This window comes from Melospiza georgiana, chromosome 7 (genome assembly GCF_028018845.1).
Source record: "Melospiza georgiana isolate bMelGeo1 chromosome 7, bMelGeo1.pri, whole genome shotgun sequence".
Classification (NCBI taxonomy): Eukaryota; Metazoa; Chordata; class Aves; order Passeriformes; family Passerellidae; genus Melospiza; species Melospiza georgiana.
Genome location: NC_080436.1, coordinates 19,628,729 through 19,644,540, shown reverse-complemented (window position 1 = coordinate 19,644,540; position 15,812 = coordinate 19,628,729). Strand labels below are relative to the sequence as shown.

The window sequence follows — 15,812 nt, the reverse complement described above, 5'->3', positions numbered from 1 at the left end:
GGCCTTTTAGAACAATTATAATTTCATTAAAATAGGAACATAACTTAAAGATAGATTTTATTCTCTTTGATGATTTACTCATGCAAACTGCACATAAAAGAAAACAGTACAGTTTGTGAAACATGTCAAATGTAAAGACCCAAAATGCTAAGTACAGAAGTAGTGTGACAACGTCTCAAAACGGAATCCATGGTAGTACGGCTAATACCTGTTCTCTATTTGCTGAACACAGATTTTAATGGTTCTTTTTCCAGCCCCACTGTTAAATTCATTAACTGTTTACACATCTCCTATACACTTATGTAGACTTATTTTACAAGCGCAACAGTTTTGTTATAAAAAAACTCCACTTATATGATTTAAAAGCCTTTGTGTTTAGGAGGGCAAATTATAGTATGATCAATGAGGCCGCATCTAGTCCACCAAACCTACAATGAAAAGTGACTGTAGAGCTTTCTTGCAGAATTCACACTTTGTGCCTTTGCAATTCGTTTCTTTCTCGTGAGAGGTCCATTGTATTTAACCATCCTGGAAACGTTCAATAACTGTTACAGCTTTTTATCTTGAAACTGGGAAAGTAAGACTTTTAAACACATGAGGTTATCAACACAACTTTCTTAGTTTTAAAATACAAAATATTTAAATTCCCTAATATTTTCATGCTTAAAGCCCTGCAATGATACATATATGACTTAGATAATTTGTCCAGTTTTCAGTACAGTATGGTTGTATATATATTGCAGAAATTATATTTTCCTGTGAATCAATTACATTTTTAGATTAAAAACTGAACCGAATAGAAATCTGATGGCACTGACACTTAAAAAACGCATGGTATAGTGTGGAGAAGGAAGAGCAAATGAACTACACAACCCATTATAAATGCAATAAATCTTTGTTATATACATAATGGAATCCTGCTTTACTGCCAGTTGCTACTATGCATCTGTTTTTGCTATTATACAAAGTTTTCCGACCTGAAAGCACACATCTACTTTTTTTAAAACAACTTAATCTATTGTAAAATATTGTACTGTATTTTGAACATGAGTACAGAATCAAAATAGATAATGGCACATTTAAAAAACTCAGTATCCTACAGATGATTGGATAATGAGAAAAAGTGTACCTACAATCATCTCATCAGAAACAAACTACATCATGGAATGTTAGTTATCCAAGTTCGCACAGTAAATAACATTTTAAAACTGCAATCACCTATCAGCCAGCATCACATTGAAGGCATCTTTAAACATTCAAGCAAAAGACTGCTGGCATTAACTACTGAACCATTCTCACACACACACCACACACACCACATTATAATTACATTGTTTCCAAGATACGGTAGATACTGATTTTTTTTTTTTCCACAAGAAAGGTATCAAAAATTTTGCTACTAAAAGATGACAGTGCTTACACAAGAATTAAGTACAAGTTAGCTTGCAAATACAAGACAATGACAAAAAAAAGTCGAGTTGTCTGAAGAAGGATTTTAGGCTTTTCTGGCATCCAAAACCATGAGTAAACTCCTTAGTCTGCGACTCAAAAATCCACAAAATACAACCTACTTTGGAATAACAAGTATTCCACACTTGATAACCCTGTATTTTACAATATGCTTACTGCTTTCAGCCTAGCAACAAGGGGTGGTTATAGATATCTATTCTGACTGGAGAATTAAAGCTCTCCTCACACCAGAATCAAGTGTTGGAGTGGGAAAAAAAACCCCACCTGACATCAATTAAAAAAAAAAAAAATCAAATCTATTTAGTAATGATCCTCATCTAGGATTGGTATGTGCATAAGTACTGTATCTCATATACTGTACTGGCCCTATTAAACAAATTAAAGACCCCAACAGTTAAAAGCCAACCAAAATGCTATACATAAAAAACCCAAATGTTTTTCTTCCAATGTTCTTCCTCTCATAATGTGCAAAACAACAAAAAGGCAAAAAGACTAAAAGCAAATTTACTGTTACTGTCTTTCTCTTGCCTAGTGCTTTATGACCTTGCTAACTTTACAAAGTCAATAGGGACTATGCAGAACTTTGGTATAAAAATGTCACATAATATTCCTATCACAGTCTTGGGGATGACCTTTAGTAATTCACCCCAATGTTTGTTAAAATAATACCAAATTAAAAATGAAATAAACCACATTGTACTGTACACACACTTTACACATTAAGCACAAAAAATAACTAGTAAAACTAATACTTAAAAAAAAAGTCTTTCGCAAAGAGACCAGAACTGGTGTTCCGTCTTATTTCCACCTGCCAATTGTTAAAGCCAAATTTAAGTTGGATTTTTAAAAACGAATAATTTTAAGCTACAATTTCTCCTAGATGGAGACTGGTCTGTTGTTGGTTTCCCTTTAAAGTCACAGATGTGTATCTAAGGAACTGATGCAAGCAAGTTTGTAATCAACTTCCCGAGGGCTGGGCCTGGGAGGGAGGCGCCAGGACGATCTGGGACAGCACGGGCTCCGTGCTCTGGTCCGCCATCTGCGTGAGCACCGAGGTGGCCACGGCCTCTGCCTTGGACGTGGAGCTGACGCCGTTGGAAGTGCTGACGGAGCTGTGCTGGATCGCCTCCGTGTGCGGGCTGCTGGGCACCGAGATGTCCTCCGAGCTGTCGTCCTTGTCTGCAGCTGAACAACAACAGCAGCTCATTATTCTGTGCTGGAACGCACCCACCGCCTCCCAGCCACAGCAATCACCCCCCCGTAAATAGCTAACACTCGTGCTGTAATGCACCACAAATTGCAAAACGAGCTTATTTCCGTTTTTTAGAAAGAAAACACTATTTTGTAAGCAGAAAAACCAGACTGCGGTATGGACTAGTCAGGAAACCAAAGCATTTTCACATCTTCAAGGCCTAGTAAATCAGCCAGTGGGTACTATACCTAATTCTAATGATGCATGTTCACATCAGTAAACATTATTCACAGACTACAAAATGCTATTTATTGTGTCTGCTTAGTAATCAAACAAGAATAATTCTACATTCAGTAATAAATACTTGCCATCATGACTAAGATATCTGAAAAAATATTACTTACACCACTATATTTACTGGACAATGCTCACATGAGTATTCAGCCTCCATTCTTTTAACAGAATGAAGTTCCATAATTTTACAAATGCCTCTTAATAGGTTTTAAAATCATTAAAGCTGGCTTAAAAATATTTTTGGAATATTTCAGGTGTTCTCCACATAACCAAAGTGAATTAGCCACAGAATTACATCATTTTTTCCCATGACAGAGGGTAACCAGGTTAAAAAAATTACCACTGTGCAAAAATAAAATTTCCAAAATTATCATGACTTAAAATGTCCCTCTTGCACAGACATTCTAGTCATGCTAAAATCATCCTTTTTTCCAGAGCTGCAGAAGTTAGCCAAGGTATTATGCAAACACTGCCAAACTAAAAGTTTGAATTCAAAACTAAAAAACCAAGAACAGAAAATTATTCTACTGTTTTTCCCTCAAAAATAGAAATACTAATGCTGAATTTTATTGTAACTTTTTAATATCACTTTGTGCTACTTAATGTTTGCAAGTACTTTTCACAGCAGACCAAAACCAGTATCCAGGTAGCATATTAGAAGTCCCTTTTAAACTACTACTGACTACCCTGACACAAACATAGCCAGAAGCAGGCATGAACTTTGTCCCATTGCTTGGGACAAAGCAATGGAATAAAGCTTGATCTTCTCTAGTCTTGTCTTTGCAGTCCCTTCCAGATTTGCTTGAGACTGGCCTACAAGTTCAGAAGTGCCTCAGAGAAACAATGGGAAAGGATGACACTACCATGGGGAGACAAGCAGTGCTGTGGAATCATGTCCTCATTTCCACAAAAAACAGGCTAACAGCAGCAACTAAAAGGAACATTAAGTGTGAAAAACCAATAGTGAAATAGTGAAATAAAGTTTATGTTTTACTGAGGTTTATATGACATGCTAGCTACGGGTAAGAAAATTTACTAACTTAGCAAGTCAAGACCCCAGTATAAAGGTCTTTGAGCAGCCCTATGCATACTAAGAACAAACTCCTCTTCAAAGCTTGAGAATAACTGTTCTATTATTGACTGCTTCTAGAAAAGAATGGTAAGGTCAAAAAGGATGGGTAGGCAAGGAAACTGCTGAATTTTTTTTTTTCTCAGAAATACTGCCTACAGGAGCAAGGTGGCAATCTCTCCCGAACTGCACTAAAAGAGCAAAGAGTAAAATGTAATAGCTTGGAAGTTAGAATACTCTTATCCACAAGGCCAACTGTTTTACAGATCCTGCACTTTTTAAAAAACAGACCGTTCAAACATTAAAGGAAAGAGATACTGGTGACACAGAACTAGATCTGCTGACAAGTACTGCATATCCAAAGGTTTCATAATAACTGCAAACAGCAAGAAAATCAAGGTATTTCCAAAAGACATTTGTGACCCTTAGGAGAGTTTGCCCATTCAAGAACAGAAAGAATAAGAACAAGCGCCAATTTAGTTGGAAGTATTCAACAGGATATAATCTTTACCATACCTCTAGCAAGACCTACAAGATCTCACATAAAACAAGCAAGAAGGAACACATGCAAACTTTGTTAAAAATAGAAACCCTAGTGCCACTTCCTGAAAAATACTCCATTACTGATTATGAGAGCAGCATATTTTTTCCTCAGACAGAATGAAATGGCAGCAAGTGGGATGACATGTATCAAATACAATCTCTCTGCTGTAACACCTGCTCCTCCTCTTCAGAATTGCTGTTATTCTCCTATGAATCTCAATCTTCCTATCAGCTTCTTTTGCTGATTCCCAATGTCTGGGTTGTCCTGAACCTCCTCATTCTCAATAAAAATGGTTAGTTTTAAATGCTACGAGCCAAAGAAGAAGTTGAAGTACATCACTATCTTTCAGCCAGAGAAGAAAGGTCTTACACTGTTCTGTCTTCTTTAACACTTTTCTGAACGCAAAAGAAATGTCTGTAATAATATCACAGTGGTAAAGAACATGAGAAAGGCCTGGTTTTCTGACTTTGATGGGTTCTGGAAGATCCTACAAGCAATGTGAGAAACACTGATGAGTACAGAGGTGACCACCAATGTACAAGAGCAGTGTTCATATCTTAGAGTAGATAAACAAACATGCTGTGCTGAAGACACAAAAGTGTACAATTCAGGTATTTTCAAATGCCAGGAGGCAGAGAGGGGGAGCCTACAGCAGACAGGTGATTATATAAAACATAGAGCTAACACTAATTTATGACAATAAACTGGACTGGAAGCATAAATTCTTGCAATAACTACAAAGCAATATTTAGAAATGAGGTGACACCCTAAAGAATAGCTATATGAATTTTTTTTCAATGTCCTTCCTAATGTAGTCCCAACTTTACAGGAAAATGGCCAAAAACTGAAAAAACCCTCAATTTGAAGAATTAAAACCAAACAAGAAAATCTACTCAACGAATATAGAAGGTATTTAGAAGTCATCCTATCACAGAGATGGCTTGTTTTCTTAAGCCTGAAGACTGGGAATGACGAACAAAGGCTTTTAGAAGAAGACAGAAAAGTCATACTTAAATTCAGACAGATTCTTTTTTTCTCTTTTTTCTTAGTTGACCAAAGAATTGCCAGGCACAGGACTGTGATTTCAAGAGTATGACTGATACATAACAGAATCATACTGTAGCTAACAATTTAAAAAAAAAAATCATTTTAGCTTTTTAATGGCTTCCACTGCTTTGCCTCACATCAAGGAAAATGCACAGTTCAAATTAGAAATCAATTCAAAGAAATGTTTGCTGTATATTAGAAGGCTGAAAATTTACAGAGCTACATCACATGAATTTTCCTGAAGGCTACGTAGCTCCTAGACAGGCTATGTCATGAGGAGCAAGCCACTAAGGATATGGGACACAATGTGTGCTAGACTGGACTATAAGGAAGATTTAAAGAGCACTAAAACAGCCACAGACTTCTGAGGATATACTAAAAAGTACCCTTTTCAAACAGCCAAACATTGCTGCTATTTGCTTCTTACCTACTGTGTTACCACCACAGTAAGCATTGCTTACCAATAGCTTTCAGTAAGGTAAGCAAACCAAGAGGGAGGGATTTCAGTCTTCAGAAGGAAAAACCCACCTAAACCAAAACAGGAGTGCGTACACAAGCACTGACATGATCCTGAATTCCTTTTGCTCCCCTGATAATCACTAACAAGAAAGAAGCCTCATGGTAATTCTCATCAGGCCATGCAGGGACTACAGAGGGACCTAAGCCTAGAAATGCTTTTTTCCAGGGAGTTGTCCTTTGTGAATGTCCCCTGCAGGCAGTCAAGAAGCATTGCCTGTCCAGAACAGCCTGCAGGAACACAGCGGTTTGAGAGGTTCAAATCATTCAAGGTCTGAAACTGGCTGGTCACCTTCTATCTTTCTTTTTAAAACTAGCCACAGAAAGAACACAAACCGCCCCTTTTAACGCCCCCTACACTGCAGCCTTTATCTATCTATCTATCTATCTATCTATCTATCTATCTATCTATCTATCTATCTATCTATCTACCTACCTACCTACCTACCTTTGTACTCTGTTTTGAAAAATGCTCTTGAATGTTAAGATGTCCTTGTGAAAAATACCTAAAAAAACCTCTTTCTCCCTTAAAAAAACCCCCAAACTCTGAATACCACAACACATTTTCTTCTCACTAGTTTTCACCTTTGTCCTACTATAAGCCCAAAAAAACCCCTAACAAAATAAAGGGGGTATTTATGGAAGACTTTTAGAAATTATCTAGTATAGAAGATAACATGAAAAATAAATGAACAGCATCTAGATATCTTGTATACAGAGCACTCTCCCAATCCACAGCTGAAGATGCAGTCAGAACCAACAGCATCCTTGTCTGGAAAATAAAGAAGTTTAAGTTGGCTGACTCCAAGCAAAATATCCATTTTCTGGTTTCTCTGTCCTGATGACACCCTCTTTTGAAGCAGGCACAAGACTTTAAAATAAGGAAAACATGATCCCAAAAACAATTTTAGAGAAAGGGCTACATGCATTGTTGTGCTTTTCACTTGGCCTGAGAAAAAAATGTGTTTGGGAAATACAAAAGATCTTAAAAAATATGTAAAAGTGAAGGCCAAATGATAGATTATTTGTTCCTATTTAAGGGCATAATGCATGAAAAGCCATTAAATTGTGGACTTGGCTGCTAAAATGTGCTCTATGCAGTGCACAACAGTCAGCCCTGCAGGAGCTCTTTAGGCTGGGGTCTTCAATGTCTTCCAGAGACAAGACTGTTAAACCACTCACTACATTTTTGAAGCAATTCTACTTTGATTATTTTATGAATGTAATATGTTTATTTAAATACACTTTATAGTAACACCATATCATGACCACATTGACTGAAACAATTTTTTTCTCTCATAAACTGTACTGTGGATATGTCACTTAGCCAACATACTTTCCTAATAATATTCATGCAGAGATAATGTGACAAAATCCTTTCAGAGGAATGGCATTACAACTATCATTCACGTTAAGCTTTTACTTTCAAGAGACTTTCCAAGAAACTGAGCTATACTTCCAATTTCCTTGCGTAATACTATTTTCCTCTAAAATGTAGGCTTTTGCCACTGATTAGTATTTTAGGTCTGATTCATTTTGTATTCTTTACTGAATCAGAAGGATAGTTCTTTACTGAGGGCTGAAAACAAGCACTACTAGACAGGCCATTCACTAATCCTTCAACAAAGAAATCCTTGGCACGGAATCACGTTGACAGTTTATGACTTACGATGAAATATTTTACATCCCAATTCAGGAACATGAATCCTCAAAACATCAAAATTTAAGAAACCTATGCTTTGTTTTTTGTGTGGGTTTTTTGTTAAAAACCTTGCATGCATAATGCCATCCCCCTAGTAGCTTCTGTATGAAATTATGTTGTTCTGTCAGATAGGAGCCATAATGGCCTCATCCCTGCAGCAATCATTGTTAATATAAATCCCAAACGTATTTCTATACTGTTCCAATTTACTCCAAGATGCTATTTTCTGTCTTGTCAAAATGACTGGAGATCAAAGGACCAAGATTTATAAGCTCAAAACTGACAAAATCAGTATTCTAAATATATATGGCAATACAGAGTTGCTAAATCTCCTGAATCTTTTAAATTAAAAAATATTGCCCATTCTGATGAAATTGCTTACAATGACTACAAGTAAAGATGGTGGCTATTAAGTTTTATCGCAAGCACCTGAGGATCTGTTTGCATGCAGTACAAAATGTTCCTTTATTCTCCTGAATTACTGACACTGGCAAATTAAAATGAAGTGGCTACATATGGCAGAAACAATCTTCACATTTACAAATATCTTGAAATATCACTAAATCATAAAAACGAAAGCTGTGGGTTATATATTATGAATGTTGCCTAATGCATTCCCAGCTCAGTTATTTGTAACAAATTTGTGTACAATGGACAAAATTGGCCATTTATTCTACAGCAGCAGCAGCTGGTTCTGGCACTGTGTATCAGAGCCAAAAAGGAAGCTACAAGTCAGCAAAGCATAATTAACCTTTAAAATGCTGGAAGGATGAAAAGTAAATAGAACAACTTAAAATAAAAATATGGACTAGAAAATATTGGTATTGACAGTGCCAGTATTCTCCTCAATACTAGAATTGTCTTCAAAAATACCCTCTCTATAGAAAAGAAGTCATTTAATGTGGATATCAAAACAAACTAGAAGACATTGTACAGCAGGAGCCATGAACCTGCATCTGATTATTTTAATGGCTTGACTGATCCTGGATGTTATGGTAAATGAGGACAGCTGTTATAGTACCTCTACTGAAATCTCATTACAATGAAGGAAAAACACCCACAAGGACCTTTCACTGTACTAGGCTATGATAAAGTAGAAAAAATGGTTTATCGTGTGCTCTGAATACTTTAATTATATTTTCCAAAGCAGGTGTAGTAACTGATAGTCCTTAAATGTTAATTATCATATTCATTCATTAAACCAACATAAACCTTTCAATGTTATGCAACAATTCAATTTTGACTTAAATATATATTTTTAAATATCACGTAATATTTCCTATCTTCCAATAACTTCAAGCTTATAAAAAAAAAGATCTTTAATGTAATATATGTAATATTAGAACCACAGTTCTCAATTTTAATGCTCATTCAGTTCATTTTGGCAGTATTTCATTGATGCAGCCTCAGGCTATAGGTAATGGAACATTACTCACTATGATAGCCAGATTTCTTCTGCATGGCAGTTACAGGGCAATCTTTATGAGCCAGAAGAAGCTGTTTCAGCTGTGCCACTTCATTTCTCAGCAGGGTGACTTCATTCTAAAGGAGAAGAAAGTTATGTACTTTACCAGGCTCAAACTACACACGTTTTGAAGGTAAGCATTAAGTTTTATAGGATTTTCAGTTGTTCATTTAGGGGTAGCTGAAACACAAGCAGTTTCAATTTGGTATATACTGCAAATATACATATATATTTATTTTATCTTAGAAAATGCAAATATTAGCTGAAACTTGGCTAGCTTTGTTACATTTACTGGGATATGCTTGGGTTTTCCTAAAAAATATAATATATGTTTTTCAGTTTGCAGATGCAGTGTCTACATATAGTCTCATTCACATGATCCAGCTACTGTGAGACTCTTCTGGAAGATTTTGTGATGAATTTTAATCAAAGTAAACCTACATTTAGCTCCACACATTTTAACAAATGTCATGGCCAACATTAAAAAAAGGGAAAAATAGAAAAGAAAATCCAAAAAGCCAATGCAGAATAATTTTCTAGTGACTCTATTTATACTTGGACTTCAAAAAAAGAAAATCTCATGTAGTGGAAAATAATTTAGCAAATATTGGTTGATCTCCAGACTGATTTTTATTTTGGCAGCCATACATAAACATGGTCTCTGAAGGAATCATTGATAATAATGACAAAATCCGGAGATGTCGCTAAAGCACAGTGCAATCTAAGAGACAGCACCTGCACAATCCAGTGCCTGGATTCATTTCCAGACTCTGCCTTTCCATTGCTGGGTGACCTTGAGCAAGGTCATTTCACTGCTTTGTGCTCCAACTTGGCCATTTGTAAATGGAGAGCTGCAATACTTACCCTCTCTGGAAAGCAGCTTGGTGCCTAGAGACGAGGAGTGCTATGTAACTGCATTGCATGTGACAATCCAAATTAAGAATGGTGTGGCATTTTGATAGACCCATTTTTACTTTATAGAGTAGAAAAATATTTATGAATCAAATTATCTGTAATGCTTTGTGATCCCCGTATCTGGACACAATATGTGTTTTTCATGGGTTATTTTATTTTGAATATAAATCTTTTCTATTAACACTTGAAGTTATTTCAAATACAAGAACCTTTGCATATTATTGTGATATACCACACATGTGACATAATTATTCAGTAAATGTTTATGTTTCTGCATTTAGAAGCAAGTTAAAGAAAAAAACAAACAGCAGAGGGAAACTAGATGGCATCTGAAATTATCTGCAAAATAAACTACAAGAAAGTCAACCTATTTACTTGCAAGCAAGAAATAAGGCAATGCAGCCAGAGATGAGATGAATTACAAGTTAAAGGATTCCAAAAGAAAACAATTCTTCCAGAACAGAACTTATTAGGTTTAATTACACTAAGTAACTAAAATATCAGATTGTTCAAAGAAAAGCTCCTCTTTTGTGTTCCCTCTCTCTCCATTTAGAAGCCTTTATACCTGCAAAATCCTCTTGAGGTCTCCTTTTCTATTCAGTCCTTTCATGTGTAGAATACCCTTTAGAAACTTTTTATTAAAAGCAAAAACTGGAAGATGCCAAAAATCTGACTTCACAGACATTTGTAATGAAAGAAAAATGTGACTGCAAACAAAAAGGTTTGCAATGATAGAAACCCAACCAAAAGCCCCACAAATTCTCTACCAGGCGGCACTACATGTCCTGAAACCTCAGGCTGTTAAGAAAGCACAGGACTACTGCCTCCAGCTCTGTCTGCCCTTAGCTCACCATGTTATTTATTGAGGAGCCAAAAATCTTGATATGCAGGCAGCTGCACAGAAGTGACAGAGGTTGGGTAGCAAAAACCACACTGATGTAGTTTTGAGACACTTGATGACCTACAGAAGCAACAGTGTCCAAAACTATGAAATACAGTTCTACCAGTTCAAAGGCACTCTGGCAATCAGGAAAAGGTTTGCAGATATTTTCTCTAATGCCTCCCACATTTTAAGGAAGAATTTTATATACAAACAGCACATATAAGCATGAAGTTGCTGTTCATCTGTGGAAGTAAAATTATATGTTTATGAAAAGTTTTTATAATGCAGTTTATAGCTCAATGTCAGCTGTATCAAAAATATTAAGACCACTGCCATCATAAATACAAAAAGCAATACATTACCTTACATTATCCTATTAAAGCAAACTTGAAAAACATGGATCAGCATTCCTATATAAGAGACTGAGGTAATTTCTAGAACAATGGTAGCTCTATATTCCATAACAACACCACTCGTGCCAACAGTACCACATACAATGCACACACCACTCATGACACTAGAGCAGAGTTCTGTCTGCTGGACACAGGGATGGGGAATGTCACAGAAAGGAATCTGGTTGCCATTTACATATCACCAGTAAGAACCACTTCTAACTGGTAAAGGGGGCTGTTTAGGACCCATTCTTATACATATTTGCTTGAGACAACAGTAAGTCCTTCCATCTCATTCAAAACATGTGAATATGTGGTGGTCATTACATATGTGGTTAACCTGTGGAAAACAGGCTACCAAGAAACACATGAAATAAACACTTTTAACAGGTGGTACGAACAAAGATTACTTCAGATTTTCACACTGGAAAGGTTCTCATCATCAGTGAGACAGAACCAAGCGCAGGCACCAACAACCCTTTAAAGAAGTACATAATATAGCCCACATGCTGTTGAGAAGAATTTGTATGTTCCTGCATTTCAAAATGTGCTAGCATTAGAAAGAAGGTTGCTGGAGGAAAGTATATTGACTTGTACCTGCACTCCATCCTTCAAAAGATGCCTTCCCTTCTGCATTCTTACGAAGGGAGGACACATTCTTTTTTATCTGTCTATTCTTCCCTGTATCCAAAATGCAGATGTAATAGTGGGACCATGGGACCACATTAGCCCTTACTCAGCATGGTGTGGGACAACACTTGTGATATGTTATTACTCAAAGTATCATCAGAGGCAGGAAAATGTGACTTCTGGGGATAGGGGACTGCCTGTGGCTGAGTTAAACAGCATTCTTCCTGCTTCCTTTTTGGGCAACTTCCTCTATGGGAAAGGATCTTTACTTATGGGCATACTTTCAAAATTTAGCCTTCCTAAACAGCTTCTGCAGCATCAGTACAAATCATCACTCAATTGCTGCTCACTGAAAACCCACTGGGACCTCATGAGGAAGACAGGCCATTCTTCTAAAGCTTCACCTTTTAAGATTATTAAAGCAACAGGGACCAAATACAGAACATGTAATGCACTTTGGCATCTGATCCTGCAATGCGGCTCAGTGGCCACTGTGAGCATTGTCAATACCTTCTTATACTCTGCAGGACTGTGCAAGGCACAGAGGCCACACAAGGTGAGGAATAAAATTTAAGACCAATAAACAAGTTAACAATAAATAGAAAACACAGTTCTCAAGAATCAAAACAGTAAATAACCTTCAAAATATTAGAAGCATGAAAAAAACTTACACAGCAGAACCTATAACAAAGGCAGCCTAACTAACCTATATATGTTACTGGTGATGTAATAGATGGAAATTTTCCTTTAAGCAAATATTTGAAAAATACTGCTTCAAATACTGCTTCAAAATGAAGTTACCTTCAAACATTTATAAGAAGAACTTGACAGAAGCTAATATACAGAAAAAAATAAATACATCAACCAAGTAAACCTCATCAAAGTTCATATGTACTGTCACCAGCTTGCAGTCCTACAGCCCTTCCCACTGCCATGGGAGTCTCTGACACAGGCATTGCAGAAGGCCAGTAAGAGCACTGAATGGAGTCAGAATTGTTACATGCAGCAATGCAGTGCAGGTGTTCCACTATGAACCTGCTTTTGGAAATGTGACTCTTGGTAAATTCAGCTGGGCAGGCCACTTATACATTAAACTAAAAATGAACTACTAAACCCGCATTAAGGCAAAACTCCAAACTTATTAAATTTTCTATTAAATATAAAGTAAATAATCATGGGTCATTACTGCCCACTCTGCTGATTAGCTGCATCTAATTATTATGGAAATATATGATTGATTAATGTTTTCACATAAAGCACAGTGTAATTATTTCTCTGATATCCAATTTTCTTTTCAAGTTTTGCTGTTCTTTACCATTAACAGTTTTGCTTTTGGTAGACTGTAAGAAAATCTTTCTTGAATTCAATGTTAGTGAATTAACACTTGCAAACATTTTGTTTCTTGGACTTATGTGATTTTTTTGTTGTAAAACTTGGCATATATATGTGAAAGAGAGTTCACATGATACCAAACATTACTTTCGCTAAAAAACTGAATTATGGCTGATTTTTTTCATTCTCCTTCACTCCTTTCTTTGATTATTTAAGCTACAGTGCTATGTATTATTATGTAATTAATGGACTTAATTGAGGGCACTAAATGAGTATGTCTAAAGACTGAACAGGTGTGAGAAGAATACATATTTGCAAGAAATTTAACTAATGCTTGTGCAGAGTGTCATGATTCTTGGAACACAGGAAACCATTTCACGGTGTGTGCTCAGGTAGGAATCTTTTACATTTCAGGGTCTGGGAGGCTGAATATTTTTAAAGACATGAACATGAAGATGACTGATACACTGTAACTTTGATTACATGATAAAAAATAACCTCAACATGTCCTACTTTCCTGTTGATCAAATTGTGATGTTTTCTATACCAAACAGCAGGAGAGGTGAGTTTTCATAGGAAGATGATGATCTGTGAATTTGACTCAGTGAACAGCTCTGATGAAGAAAAACAAGTGACACTTGAACATATCAAAATAAGTCTCACCACATTTTCTAAATGAATGCTTCACAGTTTTTCCTTTCAGCAACTTTCAAAACAAAGCTTTTAGACTTTTTATTCTGAAAACAATAATTTCTGCCAGTTTTTAATGTGCTGCTGGGAAACATTAGGAAAGTACGCTTTAATATTTAATAGCAGTTTAAACAAAAGGGTCATGGATTGTTTTACTGGGGAAAAGTACACTCACATGGTGACTTTCTGAGATCAGATGAGGTGGAAAAATGACCTGCAACATACACTGGCCCTACCCTCTTATATCACACTTCATCTCTATAGGATTTAGGTGCTGCTGGTTAAAATTTACAATGCCACTGCTGTACCCATTCTGTGGGCAAAAGAGGGCCTCAGTATCCACTGATATCAACCTGGCACCTTTCACAAGCATTATATTCACTTTAAAGGAAAAAAGTGAAGTTGAAAAGAACCAAAGGAAATAAGCCCAAAACTTACTCAAATAACCCAGGCCATGACACAAATAAAGAGCAAGATGTGTTCAAGGTAAGACTATTACTTTGCTCATAAGTGTTTATTCCAACACATCTTGTCATCTTAAGTTTAGTATCATAGCCTGAAAGTTACTTCAAATGGAACAAAGGACAGAAGGGTATGATCCCTAAATTTACATATCTTGAAATATGAGTATGTTTTCATCCTCTAATTTTACTGCTATATGCAACTAGTTGTGAATTTCAAGCCCAAGCTGACCCACCAGTTATAAAACCATTTATATTTCCGATTTCATGCAAAGTTTTGAGGTCCACTGATGAAGGATCACTGTGTAAGAACAAAAAAACAACTTCCTAATTTTTCCTTGAAATAAAAGGTATACCATACCTGTAACTGGCCATTTAGTGAGCTCAGGTCCTCAGCTTTCTTCTCCAATGACTGCACCCAGACTTTCCGTTTCTGCCGGCACCTGGAGGCAGCAGCGCGGTTTCTCTCCAAGAACTTTCTCCTTTTCTCATCAGGGTCCTCATTGGCAGCTCTTCTTCGCCGACCGCCTGTATTTGGTGTCTGTGGCGTAGGCTGAGCTGGTGATGCCTGAAAACAGCCATGACTTAACCTACAGCTCTGGTGTAAGCAGCCAGCACATCCTGAGAAAAGCATTCAGGGCATTTCTAAATACATTCAGGTGAAAGCTGTGCCCATTTAACTCTACAGGGGTGTTTTTAAATCTTTTACCCATACTTCCTCTCCTGATCATCTTACATTAACGTATTGCATCCAAAACAGCTTTCAAGCTAGATTTAGTAGGAAATGAATTTTCTATTTTTGACTCTTCCCAAACACCTAGTCACAACTGAAAAATGACACAATTGCTTATGCCCATTACACAGAAGCTGTTTGACAAATTCTGGCAGCGCTGAGACTCTCTGATCCCTGGATCTCCAGATAGCAAATTCCTGCTCATTCATGTGTTCCCCAGCATTGAGTAACAATTTCCCTTAATCTACCCACATTACATGACAGTATCAAAATACTTCAATACTTTAAATTATACATTAGACTAATTTCACAGTTGTATACAGACCCTAGACAATGATTTAATGTAACAATATAATGGGTCTTAAAATCCTTTAAAGAGATAAGCTAGAACATAACTGTCCACATGACATTCAAAGGTGCATCTCCACATTCAGTCCTGCGCAGCAAGAAAGTTCTATTTTTAAATTAAAAACTCCA

General features: G+C 36.5%; 1 protein-coding gene across 6 annotated transcripts in view; it reads right to left on the bottom strand.

The window, feature by feature from the left end:
• Positions 1-15,812, bottom strand: part of ATF2 (activating transcription factor 2) — a 48,422-nt gene continuing 32,610 nt past the window's right edge. For all 6 annotated transcript variants that reach the window (XM_058027563.1, XM_058027569.1, XM_058027565.1 and 3 more), the window contains 3 exons: positions 14,964-15,170; positions 9,271-9,376; positions 1-2,655 (listed from right to left, as the gene is read on the bottom strand). In XM_058027563.1, coding sequence (XP_057883546.1) covers positions 2,429-2,655; positions 9,271-9,376; positions 14,964-15,170 — 540 coding nt within the window. In that variant the 3' untranslated portion in view covers positions 1-2,428. The remainder of the gene's footprint in view (positions 2,656-9,270; positions 9,377-14,963; positions 15,171-15,812) is intronic.